At 48.0% G+C, this 16,901-nt stretch overlaps 2 protein-coding genes across 6 annotated transcripts in view; both read left to right on the top strand.

Moving 5' to 3' along the window:
• Nucleotides 1-7,074, top strand: part of RUFY4 (RUN and FYVE domain containing 4) — a 26,277-nt gene extending 19,203 nt beyond the window's left edge. Inside the window, exons 12-16 of one of the 2 annotated variants that reach the window (XR_003005702.1) lie at nt 457-567; nt 1,148-1,417; nt 2,947-3,107; nt 4,586-4,643; nt 7,027-7,074. Coding sequence is in view for 1 of the 2 variants with exons in the window: in XM_024763305.1 (XP_024619073.1) it covers nt 457-567; nt 1,148-1,250 (214 nt within the window). In the remaining variant the exon portion in view is untranslated. Of the gene's footprint in view, nt 1-456; nt 568-1,147; nt 2,245-2,946; nt 3,108-4,585; nt 4,644-7,026 lie in introns of those variants that run through there. The other variant, XM_024763305.1, reaches the window with a different exon arrangement.
• Nucleotides 4,390-16,901, top strand: LOC112411917 (C-X-C chemokine receptor type 2). Of its 4 annotated transcripts, none has more exons than XM_024763308.1 (2): nt 4,390-4,643; nt 15,248-16,901. In XM_024763308.1, exon 2 carries the CDS (start codon nt 15,273-15,275, stop codon nt 16,335-16,337), a length of 1,065 nt encoding a protein of 354 aa, XP_024619076.1. In that variant the 5' UTR covers nt 4,390-4,643; nt 15,248-15,272; the 3' UTR covers nt 16,338-16,901. The 4 variants fall into 4 exon arrangements, with proteins under 4 accessions (XP_024619076.1, XP_024619077.1, XP_024619075.1 ...); XM_024763309.1 differs by lacking the exon at nt 4,390-4,643 and adding an exon at nt 7,144-7,207; XM_024763307.1 differs by lacking the exon at nt 4,390-4,643 and adding an exon at nt 9,407-9,961.

Raw genomic sequence — 16,901 nt, 5'->3', positions numbered from 1 at the left:
CTTTCTCCATCACTATGTCTCTTTCTTGGTCTCTCCATCTTTCTCCATATTTGTCTCCCTCTCTGTCTGTGTCTCTGTCCCTGTCTGTCTCTGCATCTTTTCCCCTGTGTCTTTCTCTCTCCCTCGACATTGATCTCCCTGTCTGCTTCTCTGTGTGTCTCTGTCTCCTTCTCCAACTCCCTGACTTCCTTTTTTTCTCTCTGAGTGTCTGTCTCTCCATCCCTCTTTGTCTCCCTCTCCATTTCTTTGTCTCTTTCTGCTCCACTGTCTCTCATCTCTTTTGGTCTCTTTATGTGTATATCTCTGTGTGACTCCCTCTCTGTCTCTCTCTTCTTTGTTTCTGTGTATCTCTTTCTGTCCCTCTCCATCTCTCCATATGTGCATTTCCATATTTCTGTCTTGTGTGTATGTGTGTGTGTGTGTGTGTGTGTGTGTTCACCTCCACCCACCCATCAGAGAGAAGGATAACCTGTGGCAGAAGGTCCAGCATCTCTCTTCCTTGGCCCCTGGATGCTGTATTGTCTGTAACAAGATCTTTAGTCGGCTGTCTCGGCGGTACCTGTGCAGGTAATGGGTGTGTGGGGGGGGTACAGAATCCTTCCTCTGGGACAACCCAGTTTCCACCAGCCCACGGCCCGCTGCCCACTCCAGGGAAGGGAGGGACACAGGAAATAGGCATTTATGAAAGGCCACTTAAAGCTGGCTACTCATTTTACCCGACACCTTGCAGAGACGTGAACAAGAACAGTGGAAAGGGGGCAGACAAGGAATGGCATCTGGAAGACGGGACTGGGTAACCCTTCCACAAATAGACTGATTAATCGATCAGCTAATCTCATCAGGGAAGGGATTTCCTGTACAGAGGAATCTGCTTCCCTCACCTTGCCCTGGAAACACAGTGGCAGGACAAACAGCAAGAGAGATGACAGTGGGCTGTCAGGAGAACCTGCCATTTGGAGTCAGAGGACCCTGGAGGGGTGGGGCATTGGGACCCCTTTTAGGAAAGGGAAGGCCTCCTGAGATAGACCCAGGGCCATTCTGCTGGGAGATGGGAAACACACAGGTGGACACAAAGGTGCTCGAACCCCATTGACCCCCTCCCCCATACGCACCCACACATACCCACTCTTCCGCTTCTGCTCCCCAGGCTCTGCGGAGGCCTGGTTTGCCATGCCTGCTCTGTGGATTTTAAGAAGAAGGAGTGCCACTGCCCACCCTGCTCCCAGAGGAGAGAAGCCCAGGTCCTCTGACTGAGACCCACCCACCCCACCTGGTCAGCCGTCCCCTCGGCCCTTCCCAGCCCTCTGGTCTGACCAGTCCTGCTTTCTAGAAGTTGGCCATCTAAGGTGGACAGCACTTGAGTGGACAGACCGTGGTGTGGAGGATGGAAGGAGCCGGGCTGGCAGTCAGGAAAGAGGTTCTAATCCTGCATCTCCCACTGGGTGACTTTGGCAAAGCTGTCAGGCTTTTTCCATAACATGAGGGGGTGGGCACCGTCCTCTCTAAAGTCCCTGCAGGCTCAAAGTCCTTGTCCAAGAATAAGGCCCAGTGGCCCTGACGTTTCTCCTCTGCACTCCCTTCTCAGCCAGCCCATCCTTCATGATACACGGGAGCTTCCTGTCTGCAGTCTCCTTCGGAGGTCTGCTTTCATTCTTAACAGCTTTCTTTAGGTACTATTAACGTATAATACACTTGACATAAACATGATGAGTACAGTCTGATGAGTTTTGCCTTTAATATACACCCTGAAGCCATCACCATATTCAAAATAATAGACACATCCGTCAGCCCCGTTTCCTTGTGCCCTTTGTCATCTCTGCCTCCCCCCACCTCTCCCCATCCCCGGGCAACCACTTACTTGCTTTCTGTCATTAGAGACTAGTTTGCATTTTCTAGAATTTTGTATAAATGGAATCATACAGTGTGTACTCCTTATTATCTGCCCCCTTTCGCTTGGCATAACTATTTTATCATCCGTGTCGTAGCATATATCAAGTTCCTTTCTACGGTTGAGTAGTATTCCACTACATGGATATATCCCAATTTATTTACACATTCACCTGTTGTTGATACTTGAGTTCTTTCTAATTCCAGGCTATTGCAAATAAGTTTCCCATCTTCACCTGTGTACAAGTCTTTGTATAGACATATACCTTTATTCCTCTTGGGTAAATGCCTAGGAAATGAAATGGCGAGGTGGTATGGTAGGTGTATGTTTAACTTTTAAGAAATGGCTGAGGGCTTCCCTGGTGGCGCAGCGGTTGGGATTCCGCCTGCCGATGCAGGGGACGCGGGTTCGGGCCCCGGTCCGGGAAGATCCCACATGCCGCGGAGCGGCTGGGCCCGTGAGCCATGGCCGCTGAGCCTGCGCGTCCGGAGCCTGTGCTCCGCAACGGGAGAGGCCACAACAGTGAGAGGCCCACGTACCACAAAAAAAAAAAGAAAAGAATAAAAGAAATGGCTGAGTTATTTCCCAAAGAGATTGTACGTTGTACCTTCCCACCAAGAGAGTGTGGGAGTCCCAGTTACTCCCCAGGGTGTCTGGTTTGGTGGGCAGGAGGGGAGGCTTGAGCCTCTCTGCCCTTCCCTTCCAGCCACTATGCTGACTTGATGGGTCCCAAGTTGTGAGCACCCAGAAGAAGGGGCTGATCTAGGTAACTCTCTGTGCAGTGCTTACTCAGCTAGACTTTAATATTAAAGACAGTTGATGAGGACTCGTTTAGCTCCATGGTACAAGATCATATCCCCTGACTGCCCAAGAAGTCTTACACGAATTATGATCATTCAGTGGTCACCCAGTTGTGGTGCTTTTGACAACGCTGTTTCAGAAGAAGTGTGGGCCCCACTGTATGACAAGGCGATTAGCTGCCCTAGCTGGGCTCCAGGGCAGACTTTGTGGTCCCAAAGAGGCATGCATGCTATCTCTGTCCCCTCTGCCTTACGCAGACTGCCAAAGCCTCTGCCAAAGCCTCTGCAGCGGTTGGGCAACCCTGTCAACCTGACCAGAGCCCATGCACCGCCCCTTGGGGTAGGCTGCCCAAAGTTGCATCCCATTACCATCTCAAGAGGAAGAGTTTTGTAACAGCAGTTCCTGCCCTGGAGAGCTGGTGAGAACTTCTCCTTATCAAAGGCAGCTACGAGGTGGGGGGCAGGGATGGAGGGAGTAAGGGGCAGAGCTGGGGCTCCCGGAGCAATCAAGGCAATAGAATCACCCCTGCCCTAAAGGACAGCGGTCCCTTTCTGGAGGTTCGACTTGCTCAGATACTTTTATTAGGGCAGGTTCTTATTACAGCAGAATATATCATACTCTAGTAGGAACTCCAGCATGGAGTTCAGACTTACCTGAGGAACTGATGGGGGAGAGGGGACCTAGCTGAAGTCTGTGTTCTACGAGGTAGCAAGATGCTCCTGGACCAGAACTCAGGAGGAAATCAGGGGCCAGGAATGGGGGAGCTTGACCTTCACCCCCTGTTTGGGAGGGATGGAAGGGCAATGCTGAAGGCCAGCCTCTAGCTCAACACTGCCCCCCAAGGAGTCCCCACCAAGTCCAATGGAGAGCACAGAAGCTCCACAAAGATATTGGGAAGCTCATTCGACTCTAGGGACCCTCCGGCAGAAGGTTCCACAAGGGTCACCATAGACTATCCCAGAGCGTGGCACTGAAAGGGCACCAGTCCCCCAGTGGTGAGTCCAGAGCACACGTCTAGCCCAGCAGTACCAGAGGAGCACCTGAGGGACACCTCCAACAGACTCTCCCAAATTCCTGGGGCACATTCTACGGGGCGGGGGTAAGCCCTGCATGAACACACGGGGTCTGAAACAGTGCAATCTGGGTTATCGCTGTTGACGTGACTTCATTTGTGCTCACAGGCTGGGGGTGCCCTGGGAAATATGGGCGACATAATTATTTCTTTAAATTAGATGTCACTCGGATGCACTAACGTACATTGGTTTCCTCACTTTGTCAGTTCATTAAGTGCTCAACAAAATGATATCAAGCACCTAGGGTTTGCCAAACACTGTGTGTGTCTGGTTTGGGGAGACGAAAATTTCATATATATATATCTATCTATATATATCTATATATATGAAATCCCTGCTTTCAAGAACCTCACATCAAGGAGGAGGAAGCAGCCAAACTGATGATTGTAAAGCCCTGAAATTGATGCCATTGTAGAGGTAACCCCGGGGATGCAGAGGAGCACAGAGGGGGGCGGCAATGCATGGATGTGACGACTGGGCTGAACTGGAAAGGAGAGAGAGCTGGCCAGCCCAAGAGGGTGGGGATGAGGAAAAGGGAAATGAGTGCCCAGGCCCAAGCGGAACCAGAACAGCTCTGAGGGGGAACTGCAGGTCGTTCCCTGTGGCCAGAGTTAAGGATACAAGAGGGCATGGCCTGAAATAAGTCTGGAGAATCACACAGGGTCAGATGCAGGGGCGCCAGGTGCCATAGCAGGAATTTGACTCTGCCTGAGGGCAACGGGAGTCTTTGAAGGGTTGCAAGAGGGAAAGAGGGTGATCAAATTCACTTTTTTTTTTTTTTGGCCACACCGTGCGGCTTGTTGGATCTTATTTCCTCAATCAGGGATCGAACCCAGGCGCACCACAGTGAAAGCGCCGAGTCTTAACCGCTGGACTACCAGGTAATTCCCTCAAATTCACATTTTAGGAAGATGGTTCTGGTAGAGAGTGGGGGATGGATTGAGGGAGGAAAGACTTGACACAGAGAGCATTTAAGAAAATAGTGGTCTGGTAGTGTTGGTAGTAGAAGTAGCAGAAACAACCAAAGCACCATGCTAACTGCTTTGTAAATATAGACTCATTTAATCCACATGACAATTCTATGCAGTGGGTGCTCCCATTATCCCCATTTTACAGATGATGAAACTGAGTCCAGTGAGATGAAATAACTTGCCTGAGGTCTACAACCACTGACATTGCTGGGATCCTAACACAGACAGTCTAGCTCTGAAATCACAGCCATCCCATGATGAACGCAGTAGTTTAGGCAAGAGAAAATAAAGCGGGACCTAACACCATCAGTGAAGACGGTGAGGAAGAGATAATCAAGGGAGATGTTAAGGAGATGGCGTCCATGGAGAGGAAGAGCAAGGCAAGCGTGAGGGGCACGCCTGTTTCTGGGTTAAGGAGGAGGGGCACCCATGTCAGGGAATTCCGTGAGACCGGTTTTCTACATGTTGAGTTTGCAGCATCTGTGGGACCTCAGGGGAGATTCAGGAAGTGATTAAATGTAAGAATTTGAGCTTAAAGAGAAGCTTAGAAGAGAAGCTGAGAACTATAGGTGTGGGAGACACTGGCACATACTGGGTTGGGGCTGAAGCCAAGGAGGCAGGAGGACTAGTCTAGGGAGAACAGGTAGAGAAGAGGACCCAGGCAGACTCTGAGGAACATGCCTATTTGAGGAATGAATTGAGAAGAAAAGTAACAAATAAGACCAAGAGAAGTTCTCTGAGCAATAAGAAAACAGTGGGATCAGTGGGGTTAAATGGTTCAGAGATCAAATAAGATAAGGCTTGAACGGTATCCATTTCACGGTAAATACAGTTAAAAAGCATACTGCAGGCTGGGAGAAGGTATTTTACCATGATTGACAAGTATGAGACAGTATGAGTAGACAGGGTAACAGGCCCTTTTATAAATTGGTAATAGGAGAATACATGCAACAGTCTTTTTTTTTTTGCAGTACGCGGGCCTCTCACTGTTGTGGCCTCTCCCGTTGCGGAGCACAGGCTCCGGACGCGCAGGCTCAGCGGCCATGGCTCACGGGCCCAGCCGCTCCGCGGCATGTGGGATCTTCCCGGACCGGGGCACGAAGCCGTGTCCCCTGCATCGGCAGGCGGACTCTCAACCACTGCGCCACCAGGGAAGCCCTGCAACAGTCTTTTTGAAGTGCAATGAGTAGTATTTATCAACATATCAACATGCACAGTTATGACCCAGCAAAATTATGCTTAAGCTACTGAAACACTCGTACAAGTTTCCAAAGACCAATATCCAAAAATGTTCATAGTGAGAACCTAAATATTCATCTATAAGGTAATTATCAAATAAGTCAGGTTATGTCCTTGCCATGGGCCATTATGTCATCACTGAAAAGAGTAAGATGGATCTATATGTACTGATGTGAAATAGGTACATGATACATGGTTAAAGTGCAGAACAATATAGCTAGTTAAATAGTATTTTATTAAAGAAGGAAAAAACATGTTTGTATGTGCATGGGGGAAGTCTGGAAAAATACTCACAAGATACAGGTGAACAGAAGGATGGAAGAGAATCACATTTTAATTTATATGCTTTTTACCACCTGTTTTCTTTACAATATGCACAGTTTATTTTTATAATATTAAAACAGCTTTATTTAAGAAAAGAGTTTACTGGATTTAGCAACCCTAGGTCACTGGGAACATTGGCAAAAGCTGTTTCCTCAGTACAGTGGGCAGGAAGCTGGTTGCAGTGGGTTGAACAGTGAACAAGAAGTTGGCAAAGTGGAAAAGGCAACTGCTCACTGCTTTTTCAAGAAGCTTGCCTGTGAAATGGAGGGCCCAGGGGGAGTGGTCGCTAAAGGAGTTCTAGAACAGAGGGAGGGAGAGAAAGACATATGCAAGTTCAGGGAAAGAGGTGGTTGAGAAGCAGAGGGTGCACAAGGCAAGACCTTCAAGGACGTGAGATGCAGTGGGGTCCCACAGCCAGGTGCAGGACCGAAAGAGAAGGAAGGACACTTCTCACGCTGCTCCTAGAAGGAAGGAAGAAAGTGTACACAAATTCAGGCTTACGTGTCAGCTGGGGGCTAGGGTTGCCTGCATCTCCCTTGTAAAGAAGGAGGTGTACGTTGAAAACGAGACAGAGGTAGACTAGGTAAACCTCCACCTTCAGACTGGCAGACTCTTGCAGAAGCCATTAGACAAGAAGGCATGAAAATTCCCAGCTCTCGTTACACAATTGCCAGGAGGAGGCTTGGCCTTCAGTCAGAGTCCCAGAACAGACCTCGTTGCTCCTCTGCAGGAACACCTCCCCTGGTGGGCCTCCTGGATTTCCCCCTCAGCAGCCCTGGGTCACAACTTTCCACGTAAAGGCTGCTTTGCTTTTTTCCTGTCCAACACGTGTGACAGCTATCAAGCCCTGAGTCACAGAGGAGGCATCAGTGGCCACTCCCATAACACAGCAGCCGTAGCAGCAACAACAGGTAGGTGAGCAGTTCGGTCTTCGGGCTGCTGGGGACTATTTCTGATAGAAGGAATTTGGAAACTTCAGTCTCCTCCTTTGAGTGCCCTGAGAACTGAGGTGGTGAATTGCAGAAACAAAATAAGTCTGCACCAAGACAGCACGGTACAAATGAACTTTCTACAGTAATGGAAATGTCCTGTGTCTGCACTTTCCAATATGGTAGCCACTAGTCACATGTAGCTATTGAGCACTTGAGATGAGAAACTAAATTTTTATTTTATTTTAATCAGTTTAAATTTAAGGGACTTCCGTGGTGGTGCAGTGGTTAAGAATCTGCCTGCCAATGCAGGGGACACGGGTTCAAGCCCTGGTGCAGAAAGATCCCATGTGTTGCAGAGCAACTAAGCCCGTGTGCCACAACTACTGAGCCTGCATGCCACAGCTACTGAAGCTCACGTGCCTAGAGCCTGAGCTCTGCAACAAGAGAAGCCATCACATTGAGAAGCCTGCACACAACAACGAAGAGTAGCCCCCGCTCGCCGCAACTAGAGAAAGCCCACGTGCAGCAACGAAGACCCAACACAGCCAAAAATAAATAAATGTTTTAAGTGCACAGTATAATGCACTTTAAATATAAATATGAAGTGCATTTACAAACATATTAAATTTAAGTAGCCGCATGTGGCTAATCCCATTTTCCAGGGGACCACATTGAGGCACAGAGGGAAATGACCTGCCCAAGCTCACCCTGACCATTAACAGCAGAATCAGGACTGGATGCCGGTTCTGTATTCACCCCACCATTGGTAGGCCTGCTGTGGGCTCAGTGGAAATGAAATCAATCTAATGAAAATCAAGAAGTAGGATGGTTAGGAAATGTCAAATCTGGGCTGTCCTTTGCACACCCAGTTGTCTGGGACAGAGAGGTACTTAGTGGAGCTCAGTCCCACACAGCAGTGGACACAATAGCAGATTTGAAGTCAGATTAAAAAAAAAAAAAAAGTCTCAAAAACTGCTTAAAAGTCAGTTCATCTGCGTCACTCTAGGTAAGTTGCCTAACTCCGGAGTCTTAGTTTCCTCATTCAGAAAGTGCACACTCCATGGGGTTGTTGTGAGGATTAAATGATACAGATTCTGAAAAGCACTTTCCCGGGAAGCTAGGCCTTAGCAGGCACTCAACGTTAGAGCTAACGCGACTATTGCTATTCAGGTTAAAGCAAATTAAGATGTACCTGGAAGTCAGCCCCGAAAGCAGACCCGATGCTTTCTCTCGCTTGGGGATGTAGTGGGAGAGAACCCATGCTATTAGTTAATTAACTATTTCAGTAATAATAATCACATCAATAAGTGCTAACATCGTGCTTTATATGTGTCTTAAGGGCTTTACAGGTAATCCCCCATTTCATCCTCAGCACGACCCAATTAGTTAGATTCTATCATTGGCCTCATTTTACAGATGAGTAAACTGAGACTCAGAAAGGAAAAGTCGCTTGCCCAGAGTTGCTAGGCTAGCAGAGTTCTTAACTGCTGTTCTCATGGCCTCTCTCTGTGTGTCCTGGGCCTTTGCCTGGGTTTAGCATCACCTGGCGAGGAGTCACTGTGTTCTCCACAATGGAAAAGAGAAAGGTGACAAAGAACGTTTGCTAAATAGCTAGACTCAAAGGCTCTTTCCTGGGGGTAGGCAGCTTAGATGAGTTTGCCACAGGCTTTGAGCACTGTGTGGGCCCTGGGATGCATGGAGCAACAGGTCAGGGTAAGGAGTAGAGGAGGGGACTGAGGCATCAATCACTGGGGTGGGGGCTTAGGAGGGAGCAGTGAATCAGTGTTCACTGCTGTGCCTGGATTTATCCTTTCAATTATTATCAACAGCAAATGTGACAAAATATATTCTTGGTGTCACTCAACACTGTTTTCAAAACTGTATTTGAACTTGGGTGGGATTTTAACTTTTACCAAATGGCTTTCTTTCCAAATTAGATGGTCTTGGTTCCAAAGGTAGTAGCTACTGCAGATCCAATTCCAAGTGGACAAGCTAAGAAAAAATAGCAATGCCCTAAGAGAGGCATGCGGTCAGAGCAGATGTTTGGGGAGGGAGGTGAAAGACCAGGTGAGGTGGAACCGGGCCCCCATTTGGGGGTGGGAGTTCTCAAAGGGGTGTGGCATGGAGAAGGAATCTGTGAGGCTTTAAGGATGCCCAGGGTGAATGGGGTGGAGACAAGAGGCATTAAGTCCAGGGAAGAAAGCCACCAGGCGCACCAGAAGCTAGTTCCGTTTCTGTTGCCTTAAAGAGCTGTTCCCCTTTGAGATGGGAAAGATGTTTAAGAGCAGTAGTGCTGCTGGGTTGTAAGCGTGGGATGCCCGAGACAGCTGGATTGTGGGGAGAGTCAGACAGGGTGGCTGAAAGAGCCAGGGGCTGCTGAGCTCGGGGCAAAGATAATAGCAATCCGTGCTGTCCTGGGCCAACTACTTCCTTTGGGTGGGCCTCAGTTTCCTCATCTGTGAAATGGAAAGATTGGCTAGAAAACCCCACAGGCCCCTTCCCAGTGTGAACTCTGCCAGTTAATAAAATGACTACTAGTTATCAAAGAGTTGACCTGGGAATTAATTCTTCAAGCTATCAAAGGCATCCCGCACCCTCAGGGGCTCCACCCCAGAGTTGAGTAATCTAATCCACCACTCACTTCCTCCACTGTGTTCTCACCACCGCCGCCCTCTGTGTCAGGCACATCTGCCTTCCTGGAGGTGTCCCACAGGTGACAAGCCCAGAATCCTGGTAAGTCTTGGAACACCCTTCCAGAATGTCTCTGTTCTCTGTCCCCCCTTGACACCCAGCCTCCATTTATCCCCTCCATTTATCCCCACACTCCTCAGTCTCTCCATTCTTTCTCTAGGCCTCCCTATCCCCAAAGGGAGAGGTTCTGCCCCTCTTCCCTACACCTCTGTCCAACAAGCACCTAGGGCAACCGGCTGCCCACCGCCTTCTCTTGCGGACCCAGCCGGCTCTCCCTGCCTTGGCTAGGGTTGGGTCTGAGGAAGATCCAGATACTACTGGGGCCCTCTTCCCCTATACTAAATGTAAATATGTGTGGGTTATATTTCTAGAGAGAAAGGACACTGGAATTGTATACAAATAACCTTTGTTGTTGTTATTGCGTTGCCGTTGTTAAAAAGATTGCCTTAAATGTTTGGGCTTTTGTAAATGTAGCATTTTCATGAAGTAAATTAGAATCATCCTTTCCATGAGGTTTTGAACTATCATGAGTCATTAAGGGGCTGGCAGTTCCATTCACTGAGGGGCTCTCCTGCTCGGTTACCGAGAACATGACTGGGTGGTCAGCAGGGGCCAGTCAGTTCAAGGGCATTTGGTTTCTGATTCCTGTGAGGGCTGTTTCTCTCGTTCTGGGCCTAAGGAATAGCAAAGAAAGCAATGCACAAAACATCAAACAATGGGAGCGAACCAGAGCCAGGTTAGCTTCATGATATCTCAAGAACTTAGCTTACAGCTATATTTGATACATGCTGTGATTTTTTTGTGTGTGTGAGAAGTATATCTGTAGACTGAAAATAGCATGTGAAGCCATTCACGCCTAGTTGGAATCCGGGCTGCGGCGCTAAGAGACTCTGTGACCACAGGCTGGTTTCTGAGCCTTGCTGTGACTGTCTACTTATAACTGCCGAACGAGACCATGTACCTGTGAGGCACAAAGCAGGTCTCAGATGTGTATCTCCCTTCCCTTAGTTTCTCCCTTTAACGTCAAAACATCCTCACCAGAGACTGGTAAATTAAAAACCAACCAAACAACAACGAAACATTCCCCTCCCTCACCCTCCAGTGGCTGGAGGTCATTGCCCTGGCCTGGTTCCCGTTTCTGAGTTCTCTTCCTTCTGTCCTAACTTGCATGGTCTCCCTCTGGACCCTGAAGCTGAGCCTTCACGTCTGGGAGCGGGAGTTCGCCTGTACACCTCCAGCCCAGCTCCGGCACAGCCGAGCACTGGATTATCCAGAATGAGGACTTGTCTGTGAAACATGCTTCGCTGTTGCTGCTTCTTCTGAGAGAGCCACAGCTCTGCCTTCTCGCGGCCGATGCTTGTAAATGTGGGGTTCTCCTCTCTAAGGGCACAAGCTCTCTGCACCCATCATGCTCTGTAACCACTCGCAAAGGTGGTCTTCTCTTAGGTCACGGGTTCCCTTAAGAACATCTCTGATCATCTGCTCCCGGCAGTGACCCACCTTGTGACTTCATTAGACATTACCCTGGGCTTCTGAGCAAACTTGCTCTTGACCTTGGGGCTGCAGAGTCAGTGATTTCACGCAGGTTTTGTCAGCAGCACTGGCTGAGCCAGCTGTACTGTCCACCTCTCTCACTACCGTCCCTGCCTCCTGACCAGACTGGGCCCCATCCTTATCATCACATCGTTTAGGTTCACAGACTGATCTAATCTGCTCTATCTGAGAAGGCAATTTATCTGGCTCCCACCACTTAGGGGAGAAATACCTTCTCAGGAAGGTGAAGGCTAAGAATTCTCTCACTCTAGGGAAAAGGGGCATTGTTTCTCCAGTTTCCCTAACCTCACTTAGCTTTTTTTTTGCTATGTATGATTGACAGTAACAGTTTCTTCTGCTAAAGAGAAAAGCTTCCTAGGACCTTTGTTGTTGTTGATGATGATGATGATATTGTTGTTTTAATATTTGTGTCTCCTTTGCAAGCCTATATACCTTTGATTAATCTTTTTAAATTGAGATATAATTCACATACTATAAAAGTCATCTTATGTGCATACACAAACACACACACATACACACACACAGTGGAATACTACTCAGCCATAAAAAAGAATGGAAAATGTCATTTGAAGCAACACGGATGGACCTAGAAATTATCGTACTAAGTGAAGTAAGTCAGACAGAGAAAGACAAATATCACATGATATCACTTATATGTGGAATCTAAAAAAATGATACAAATGAACTTATTTAAAAAACAGAAGGAGGGCTTCCCTGGTGGTGCAGTGGTTGAGGGTCCGCCTGCCGATGCAAGGGACACGGGTTCGTGCCCCGGTCCGGGAAGATCCCACATGCCGCGGAGCAGCTGGGCCCGTGAGCCACGGCCGCTGAGCCTGCGCATCCGGAGCCTGTGCTCTGCAGCGGGAGAGGCCACGACAGTGAGAGGCCCGCATACTGCTAAAAAAAAAAAAAAAAAAAAATCCAAAAAAAAAAAAAAAAAAAAAAAAACAGAAAGAGACTCACAGACATTGAAAACAAATTTATTGTTACCAAAGGGGAAATGGAGGGGAAAGGGATGGATTAGGAGTTTGGGATAAACTGATACGCACTACTGTGTGTAGAATGGATAAACAACAGGGACCTATTGCATAGCATGGGGAGCTCTATTCAGTGTCTTGTGATAACCTATAATGGAAAAGAATCTGAAGGAGAAGGTAATGTGTATGTGTAACTGAGTCACTTTGCAGTGCACCTGAAACTAACACAACATTGTAAATCAACTATACTTCAATAAAAAACTTTTTGAAAAATGCCACCAATTTACAGTATACAATTCAGTGGGGTTTTTTATATGGATGGTCCCCAATTTACAATGGTTCAACTTAAAATTTTTCAACTTTATGATGGTGCAAAAGTGATACTCCTTAGCTAGAAGCTATACTTGGAATTTTGAATTTTGATCTTTGCCCAGGCTAGCAATGTACAATAGGATACTCTCTCATGATGCTGGGCAGTGGCCATGCAAGCGTGAGGATAAACAACTGATACACTTACAGCCATTCTTTACCCATACAAGCAACCACTCTATTTTTCACTTTCAGTATAGTATTCAATAAATTACTTGAGGTATTCCACACTTTATTGTAAAATAGGTTTTGTGTTAGATGATTTTCCACAACTGTAGGCTAATGTAAGTGTTCTGAGCATGTACAAGGTAGGCTAGGCTACTCTATGATGTTCAGTAGGTTAGGTGTATTAAACGCATTTTCGACTCAGGATATTGTCAACTTATGATAGGTTTACTGGGACATCACCCCACCATAAGTTGAGGAATATCTATATTCACAAAATTGTATAATCATTGCCACTGTCTAATTCCAGAGCACTTTCATCACCCCAAAAAGAAACCCTGTACTCAGTAACACTCCCCCGCCCCCAGCCCCTGGCAACCACTAATCTACTTTTTGTCTCTAACAATTTGCCTCTTCTGGACGTTTCACATACATGGAATCATACAGTATGAAGCCTTTTGTGTCTGGCTTTTTTCACTTAGAATAATGTTTTCAAGGTTCATCCATGTTGTAGCCTGTATCAGTACTTCATTATTTTTTTTATTTTTTATATTTCCGGTACACGGGCCTCTCACTGTCGTGGCCTCTCCCGTTGTGGAGCACAGGCTCCGGACGCGCAGGCTCAGCGGCCATGGCTCACGGGCCCAGCCGCTCCGCGGCACGTGGGATCTTCCCGGACTGGGGCACGAACCCGCGTCCCCTGCATTAGCAGGCGGACTCTCAACCACTGCGCCACCAGGGAAGCGCTTCATTAATTTTTATGATTGAATAATGTTCCCTTGTATGTGTATACCACAATTTGCTTATCCGTTTATCAGTTGATGGACATTTGGGTTACTTCCACTTTTCTATTCTCTTGGGTATACTAGGAGTGGAATCACTGGATCGTATGGTAACTCTACATTTAGCTTTCTTAACAATTGCCAAACCGTTTTCCAAAGCAACTGCACCATTTTACATTCCCACCAGCAATGTATGAGGGGTTCAACTTCTTCACATCCTCATCACCATCGTTACAGTCCTTTTTAAATTACGATCATGCTAGTGAGTGTGAGGTAGGTCCTGAGCCTTTTTACTTTATGTTCTTCACTTTAACACTGGGTTCCATGTTGAGGTGGGCTACAGACTGACATAGGGTAACAGGATGGCCGTATCTTGTTATAAAGAAATGGTATGATGCTGATATATTTTGTGGTTCAAAAGGAAGCTAATTCAGTAGCTGGTCACTTTACTTCCTCTTTGCAAACTGGGATAATCTTTCAGGGTGGCTGCAGCTTCCCCCAAAAGAAGGCTCTCTGCTACCCCCGTAACAAGGGCAGAGCCCACAGAGGTTAGCTAGGTGTGCTGGAGAGTCAGGTTTGGAAGAAGGCACTCATTAGCAAGGCAGGAAGGGTCCCCAGCAGGACTCGAAAGCCACCAAAACAAGGATCGTGTGTCTCCACCTGCCTTCTCTGCTGCCTGCTGCCCCTCCTCCTTAGGCTGGGAACATACTGCCTTTCTCTGCTCACCCCTACATGGCAAAACGTGCCTGTTCAGAGCTCCCAAGATAATCTGTTACATTTCCACCCATGTGGAGAATCAGTCAGCCACCTGCTTTTGATTTTTAATATATTTTTTTCAAACTACACCAGTATGCCCAGAGCAGGCCCCACGCATCTCAGCAGAAAAATGCTGGGCTGTACTAGTGGAGTCAACTTTCTCTTAGCTCGAGCATCCTGAAACTCCATGCTGCTATCACTCAGACTGTTTTGCCAGAATACTTCTTTTAAAATAACTTTCAGAAAGTTGGACAAAGGGACTCATCTCTTAGGTTTATAGTCAAGCCTTGATGATCTTTTCCTAGGGATCTAACACAATTGGATTGCCTGCTTAGTGCCGCAGATTGAGAACTGAATGGTACCTCATGTTTCTGACATTAAAATCAGCCTCAGTAGTCAGAGATGCCCGCTACCGAGGATCCAAGACATGTTCTGTAGGGATTATCCAAGGGGAAGTTTCAACAGTGGTTTGGGTGATAGCAGGGTTATGGAAAGTGATAAGAACCTCTCTCTGATGTGGAAGGGAACTAGACGCTTTTTGTGAAATGTATCATTTTTTACTAAATATGTCTCCAAAATCTTAGTGCTCCGGCCATTTCTTGAAGCGAAAGTTACTTCCGTGTAATATACAAGCTAACACAAAGAATCCTATCTAAATGTTGTGAGCAGACAGACTAGAATCTGGGGAGATTTATTGTGCAGTAACCCTCGTCTCTCTTCTCTAGGCCGGACATTAAGTTGACTTCAAATATGGAAGGATTTAACTGGGAAAACTACAGTGACGAAGATTTTGGTAATTACAGTTACAACACTGACCTGCCCTCTATTCTACCAGACTCTGCCCCGTGCCACCCGGAATCTCTGGATATCAACAAGTATGCCGTGGTCGTCATCTATGCCCTGGTCTTCCTGCTGAGCCTCCTGGGAAACTCCCTGGTGATGCTGGTCATCTTATACAGCCGGGTGGGCCGCTCCGTCACCGATGTCTACCTGCTGAACCTGGCCATGGCTGACCTGCTCTTCGCCCTGACCTTGCCTGTCTGGGCCACCTCCAAGGCAAAGGGCTGGATCTTTGGCACAGCCCTGTGCAAGGTGGTCTCACTCCTGAAGGAAGTCAACTTCTACAGTGGTATTCTACTGCTGGCCTGCATCAGCGTGGACCGCTACCTGGCCATTGTCCATGCCACACGCATGCTGACCCAGAAGCGGCACTGGGTCAGGTTCATATGTTTAGGCATCTGGATCCTGTCCTTGATCCTGGCCCTACCCATCTTCGTCTTCCGAAGGGCCATCCACCCACCCTATTCCAGCGCAGTCTGCTACGAGGACATGGGTGCCAATACAACGAAGTGGCGGATGGTGATGCGGGTCCTGCCCCAGACCTTTGGCTTCCTCCTGCCCCTGCTGGTCATGCTCCTCTGCTACGGACTCACCCTGCGCACGCTCTTTGCGGCCCACATGGGGCAGAAGCACCGTGCCATGCGGGTCATCTTTGCTGTCGTGCTCGTCTTCCTGCTGTGCTGGTTGCCCTACAACCTGGTCCTGGTTGCAGACACTCTCATGAGGCTCCGGGTGATCGCGGAGACCTGTGAGCGCCGCAATGACATCGGCCGGGCCCTGGATGCCACCGAGATCCTGGGCTTCCTCCACAGCTGCCTCAATCCTCTCATCTACGTCTTCATTGGCCAGAAGTTTCGCCACGGACTCCTCAGGATCATGGCCATCCATGGCCTGGTCAGCAAGGAGTTCTTGGTCAAGGACGGCAGGCCTTCCTTCGTTGGCTCTTCTTCAGGGAACACCTCTACTACCCTCTGAGACCGCACGCAGGGCTCCTCCCTTCCCTTCAGCATCCGCCCCAAGCCACATGTCCTCTGGCTGCTCACAGCCCTGTGTCCAGGCAGCCCCCCATTGTGGTTACAGGAAGTTGCTGAGGCCACATCCTTACTAGGCCCCCAGCTATGGATTCGAAAGCCCTGGCCCCCACCTCTTATCGTAATTACCATGTCAACTGCTAGAGCTCAGTCCATCCTACCACTGAGACCACAGCACTCTGTCTTCTGGCATTCTTTGAAGATATTCTTTTAAGTGATTACAAAAAGTTCCCACCATTGGGCGACATTAGTGTTAAACACCATTGGTTGCTTCCCCAACTCTCCCTTTCCTTGCTGGCTAACGAAGTCCACCTCCCTTGAGAGAGGCTGAAAATGACAGATACTCACTTTCTCAGACTTCCTTAAGCCAGCAGTGGCCATATCATCTGGTTCTGATAAATGAGAATTAAAGGCAAGTTGTGTGCTGGTAAATCACTTTCCTGGGGGAAAAAGTCTTGATGTGTAGCATTCACCATGTTCCGTGGTATAAATAAATGCTCCCACCATG

The sequence above is a fragment of the Neophocaena asiaeorientalis genome, unplaced genomic scaffold (assembly GCF_003031525.2).
Source record: "Neophocaena asiaeorientalis asiaeorientalis breed wild unplaced genomic scaffold, Neophocaena_asiaeorientalis_V1.1 scaffold86, whole genome shotgun sequence".
Lineage (NCBI taxonomy): Eukaryota > Metazoa > Chordata > Mammalia > Artiodactyla > Phocoenidae > Neophocaena > Neophocaena asiaeorientalis.
This window is presented reverse-complemented; position numbering and strand designations above follow the sequence as displayed.

Coding starts and splice junctions, on each gene's coding strand:
- LOC112411917 (XM_024763308.1), top strand. CDS start 15,273: ATGGAAGGATTTAACTGGGAAAACTACAGTGACGAAGATTTTGGTAAT.